Source organism: Amphibalanus amphitrite, unplaced genomic scaffold (assembly GCF_019059575.1).
Source record: "Amphibalanus amphitrite isolate SeventyFive unplaced genomic scaffold, NRLGWU_Aamphi_draft 000437F_arrow, whole genome shotgun sequence".
Lineage (NCBI taxonomy): Eukaryota > Metazoa > Arthropoda > Thecostraca > Balanomorpha > Balanidae > Amphibalanus > Amphibalanus amphitrite.
Genome location: NW_024881931.1, coordinates 402537 through 408536, shown reverse-complemented (window position 1 = coordinate 408536; position 6000 = coordinate 402537). Strand labels below are relative to the sequence as shown.

The following is a 6000-nucleotide window of genomic DNA, read 5'->3' as shown; positions in this document are numbered from 1 at the left end:
CCTTATTTTACGGAATCGGGAGGGGGTTCGCCCTTACAGCGTACCTAACCATTATTTCGGCAGTTCGAATCAACAAGATGGAAGAAGGCATCATCCTGCATGGAGTGATGCCCTTCGAGGAGTCAGCTCCCCGGCATACAGTAAATTAAATACAAAATCTCCTGAAACGGAGGATCCCGGAAACTGTACCCAAGGCTAAATGGCCCCTCCCTCATTAAACCTCAGCCCACACAAGTTCTGGTTGCTGGGGCGTTTTTGCGGCCGAGTCTAACGAACGTCCCCATGTGACTGTGGTGAGCCTCAGCAGTGCCAGTTGGCTACAATTACGAGCCATTTCAGAAGGGAGATCTCGCCGCGCGTGCGGCCAGTCCAGGCACCGATAAGGACTGATGCAGGTGGACCACAGTGATCATATTTGGTTATAAATGTGTAAAATTGGTGTGACAATATGTGATCCAAATTTGAAATGCCTACGTTTACAAATTTCTAAGCTACGGCGTTCTGAATGCAAATATGTATTTTGTCCCAATTTATCTGCCCAACCCTGTATGCAAGCTCTTTATTGGATCCATTAGGTATCCACGTACTATATCGCTCGGATAGATTCAGGAGAGACAAGGTGTTGGAATGCGCCAAACAGAGATGGGATCGCATAGACGGTTTCCAGTTTCCACATATGCACCTCAGTCCTCAGTCTCCTGTGGCATCTTCTGCGCCGCTCAGGACCCATCTGATCCAAAGCACGACTCATCGTAGCAGCTTTTAGGCGTCCAGACCTATTGTCCGTCCAGGTCCAGCCCCGCTGAATCTGTCAGTCCTCTGTATTACCCTTATTTGTAACTGTCCGGTGAAACTAGCTATTCTCTTACCCCGCGTTCGACGTCTCTCGGACGGCGAAGATTCTACGCAGTCCGGCCAATCACGTTCCATAACCGTAGCCGAGCCCCCGCTGACCTTGGACGGGATGGGCCGGACGACGTAAAATCTTAGTCGTCCGAGAGACATCGAACGCGGGGTTAGTTTCCTAAAGATATCCAGGGTTTCTAGTCCCATGACAAGTGTCCACCGACCTCAAACTAGTCCATTCACCCCAGCTGGTCCGCTCAGGAGAATCGGCTCTCGCTCAGCCGAGAACCGCTAGTTCAAGGTCGCGAATATCCGGCCTAATTTGGTAGCTGATCAGTTGGAAACGATGGACCAGCAGCGAAAAATGACGAGTCATGCTTGGTAGACAGACGGAGCGCACCGTATCATTCGACGTAGGGTGTATTTACTATTTAACATGCAAGCGATTACAATAAAATGGCATGCTTCATGAATCAACAGACAACAGGGAGGTACTGTCTTCAGTCACTCCACGGATGTTTATCACTTCGGGGTCTGCCTGTCAGCCGGCGCCCAGGGGGTCCGGGGTAGACTTCGACGGCACTCGGTCGAACACCAGCCGCTAATAGCGCGACATCTACCGCACTAGCCGACGCCTCCTGCACCCCTGACCTGGCGCAGGCCCAGACATGGCCCGCGCTGGTAACTTGAATCAAGTGCGGTTCACTGGCATGCTTCATTCACAAGAGCTAATCTGGATTTCCGATGACCAGCTGATAAGCTTTTTAAAAAGCACGGCCCCGTATCATCACTGACGTCATATTTCCGTCGATGACGTCACATGCCGTCCGCCCACTGAGGTCACACGGTGATCTGGCAGAAGAACGCGTGGAGGCTCGAACAGACGTCCGTCTCCCAGAAGCCGTCCAGGCTGTAGAGCCGCACGCACTGGCGCTGGGTCGGGTTCTGTGGCTCGTTGGTATCCCAGTTCTCATATACGCCTGCCGCCAGCGTGCCTGCAACACAGGAAAGTCGGGCGATCAGAGACCTCACGGGGTTCATAGTGCTCACGCCTCTGAGCCGCTGAGGTCATAGTTTACCAGGTCGAGGACGTGAGTTATAGTCAGTCAATAGTCACCGAATATCCAATGGTCGTGTACAATGGGCATTGAAATTAGCAGAAGTCACAGGTGTCGTATGTGCCATGCAACTCACTGACCAGTAGGCAGTAGTCAGAGGGACTACGTGGCATAGAACTGCTAACGGAATCTCACTGGTAGAGCTCCAGGCCAAATACGGGGGCACCGACCGGGTGGGGTGGGGACTGGGGCGCGATGTCGGTACCAACTGCCGGGTCAGGGTGCAGCGAGGGGCGCTAACAGTCGGAAGGGTACCCACTCACCGTCCGTCCAGCGGAATTCGCCGTTCTGCAACCGCAGGCCGATCCAAGAGTAGTAGACGTTGGTATGGAACAGGAACCACTGAAACAGACCCTAACTTATTAACACATAGTTCTGGTTCAAAGAACGTCATTTTACGAAGTCGAAGCTTGAAATGAAAATAACTTCTCCTTCTGCTCGAGACTCCGTGTGATTTCACTTTCCATTTCACTCCATCTAAATTTTGCATTTTCTTACAATTGAGCGATTTCTGTCTCCCAAGACCACCGCCTAGAGAAACTTCTTTTCCTGACCCATAACTGAAGCAGCTCGAATTCTTTAGACTTACAGCAGTCGCAACCACGCCTTTTTCGGCCACAGTCGAAGTCAATGCATCGTTTCCCGATCCAAAGTTACGGCAGGACTCTCGATCGATCCCAGTTAACGCCCCGCCGCGCTGAACGCTCGCATGCCCACCGTTTTGAGGCAGTCGTTGACAGACTGGTCTGTGATCTTCACCAGGTGGGCGTTCGGGTGGTCCTCGGCACAGATGGCGTTGGCGTCATCCCACGTCTGCGCCGTCTCCGTGTGCAGGCGGTAGAACGAGGTGCTGCTCTCAGCGTTCAGCAGGCAGCGCGAGTAGCCACTGGGGATCTCTGCAGAACAGAGATAGGTCGTTGATACGGATCTGAGGGTGCTACTGCTGACCCGTGCTGAACATCGCTGATGAACTAAGTCACGTTACATGTGATCAGCTACGGCACAAGCTTCACAAACATCAGCCTATTTAATGCTCGTTTCGTATACTATATTCCCCATCCATTCACGCAAATAAATAGCATGAATTTGACGGAACTGAGTACTGACGAACAAGAAAGACAAATGATCATTACCGGATCGATCTGGGCTCTCAATGAAAAACACGTCCCCCTGCCCCGCTCTCGCTCCTCCCGGCTCCCTCTTTCTTCCTCCTTCCCTCTCACCTGGGACCGTGGTTGCTGTGGCGGTGGTGGTGATGTTGAAGTCGAATGTGAAGCCGTCGGTGCTGGAGCCGGCAAACGATACGGTGCTAGGACCTGCAGTGGTAGTGCTGGCATCTGGTGTTGTGGTGGTAGTGCTGGCATCTGTTGTGGTGGTGGTGGTGCTGGCATCTGTTGTGGTGGTGGTGGTGCTGGGGCTTGTGGTGGTGATGGTGGTGCTGGGGCTTGTGGTGGTGGTGGTGGTGGTGGCGACACTAGTTGGGACATTGGTACCCTCTCGTGGTGTGGTGGTTGTGGTGTCTGTTGGGGTGCCGATGGTAGTGGTAGTAGTCGGAGTAGTAGTGGTTGTAGTGATGGTCGTGTCGACGGTGACGGTAGTGGTGGTGGTGTCCGTAGCAGTAGTGTCTGTGGTGATAGTGGTAGTGTCCGTGGTGGTAGTGTCTGTGGTAGTGGTAGTTGTGACAACCGGTGTGGTCGTGAACTGGTCGCAAATTTCATCATCTGAAAACGTTGGAATTGTCAAAGTATTGTCTTTCTCTCTATTTCTAGCACCTGGTTTTTAAGACATGCTAATAGCGAGTGGTGATCGTTGTTTAGCTCTTCGCAATTTTATTCTAAGCGGCCAGTGAAAGAAACATTTCATGGACATTAATCTACAGAAATATCGTTTCTTCGAGCATATATGAGTGCAAGAGAACGCCAAACGAGCCTGGCGAGTTCCAGATTTTACCAAAGTAGATTGACCAATCTGGCTAAAATCAAACCTAGCTCGCCCTGCCGGGAGGCGGCAAAGGTCGACGGCTGACCAGCGTCGGCCGATGCTCAGTGCCCGCCGGTGCTCAGTGCTCGCCGGTGCTCAGTGCTCAGTGCTCAGTGCTCACCTGGCCGGCAGCCGATGAACGAGTACGGGTCGCCCGTGTGCCGGGACAGACACTGGCACCGGTAGCTGCCGGGCGTGTTGCGGCACACCGTGTGCAGACCGGGGCACGGCCGGCTGCCGGGGTCGCGGCACTCGTCCACATCCTCACACTGGCCGAGCAGCAGCCACCAGCCGACCGGGCAGCGTACCCGGGAGCTGGGGCCTGCGCGGGGAGGTGGGAGGGGGGCAGCGTCAGACAGGGTCAGATACGGACAGACAGGGCCAGACAGGAACAGACACGCACCGTAGAAAGGGTCAGAGAGGATCAGACACTGGCCGCACTCAGCAGACAGGGTCGGACATGAGCAGCAGATACACGATAGACAGGGACAAACACGAACCGAGTACCAGTTTGATTCCCGCGATGGATTGACATGCCCTGCATCCATCCCTAAAGCTGATAAATTCACACACCTCGAAACGTAAGAACTACGCTGCGGTGTATGAACTGTCGAAATCAGTCGAAGCGCGCGTCTACCTCTAGCCGCTACGTGTCTTGCGGTACAGCCTATCTACAGGCGCTCACTGCCAGTGCCATCTAGCGGCAGGATTATCAGTGGCGGCAGCGCGCCTTCTCACCTGGGAAAAACGGCGCGAGCTCGGCCACCGAGCGTTCAGCGGCTTCATCGCTGCCCCAGACGGCGGCGTCCGACCAGGACTGGGCGCCGGCGAGGACGCACAGGGCGGCCAATGCCTGAGGCACAGCGGCCGGCCCGGTCAGAGGGGAGGGGAAGAGAGCTCAGCCAGCGCCGGCCAGACGTGCGACGGGGGAGGGGAGGAGAGCATAGCCAGACTGGCTGGAGGGGAGGAGGACACTAAGCATCGGTCGGGGGCGGGGGAGGGGGTAGCACAGCCAGAGCCAGCCAGAGGGGAGGGAGAACAGCACTGCCAGGGAGGGGAGGGTAGGACCGAGCGCAGCCAGAGCTGGTCGGAGGGGAGGGAGGGAGGGAGAGGCGTCACACCGCGTGGACGGTGAAAACAGGGCACCCGGGAGGGCATATGATATGGCACACTGCCATACTCGTACCTAGTCACGAGACCACTAAGAAGTTTTTCCCCTCGGCTCTCCCTATGCCCTCTACGGGCCAAGTCGAAATCTTGGTCACGTGGTCTACGCAAGCGAATTTCAAGAACCTCGATCAAAACGCCCCATGCGCCCTGTTTTCACCGTCCACCTCACATCCAGACTAGAGAGCTGGCTAGCCGACTCAGCATACCAATAAAATATTTGAAAAAAAAAAATAAGAGGTATCGCTTCCATTTTAGGCATACTATTGATTTTTTATGCAATTGTTACGACCAAATATCGGACTGAAGCACAACAAATAACCGTTTGAACACCGTAGACCACTCCTCACTATCGACTATGTGGACCAGGAACCGAGTTAAAAGTGGACCTTCCGCCTAGGCGTTCCACGATCAGACGATCACCATGATAGTCTATCATCATTCCTGTTTGCACACATTTGGTAGGAAAGTTTCAAAGCAACCACATTACCACGTCTTATTCACACTTATTGGCATCAACTCGACAGAGGACACTTCACTTACCGACACTGTGACTGCGGTCTGGTGGTGATCCATGTCTCTGGCGCGGCGCGATCCTCCCCGTGCGCCGGACGACCTCTCACTGACCCGAGGTCACGGCAGCCGGCCGGCCATTGCCGGCGGCGAGCGGGGCAGACCAGTGGTTGTGGAGGTGTAAACCCGCGACACCGGAGACAGACCGGCGGTCGTGAAGGTGCAAATTCAGGTAACAGACAGCCGCAAAGGTGCAAACACACGAGGTAGACCGCCGAGCTGGCCTTGAAAGTGCAAATCAAGGACCGGCGAACGTAGAGGTGCAAATTCGCGCGCTGGCCGTTAAAATACAAACCAAGGACCGGCGAACGTAGAG

At 54.6% G+C, this 6000-nt stretch overlaps 1 protein-coding gene across 1 annotated transcript; it reads right to left on the bottom strand.

Moving 5' to 3' along the window:
- Positions 1–1250: 1250 nt before the first annotated feature.
- On the bottom strand, positions 1251–5916 carry LOC122391439 (integumentary mucin C.1-like). Its single transcript, XM_043385342.1, has 7 exons — positions 5655–5916; positions 4683–4797; positions 4066–4266; positions 3188–3685; positions 2682–2860; positions 2228–2306; positions 1251–1841 (listed from the first exon to the last, which is right to left on the bottom strand). Exons 1-7 carry the CDS (start codon positions 5685–5687, stop codon positions 1687–1689), a joined length of 1260 nt encoding a protein of 419 aa, XP_043241277.1. The 5' UTR covers positions 5688–5916; the 3' UTR covers positions 1251–1686.
- Positions 5917–6000: the final 84 nt, after the last annotated feature.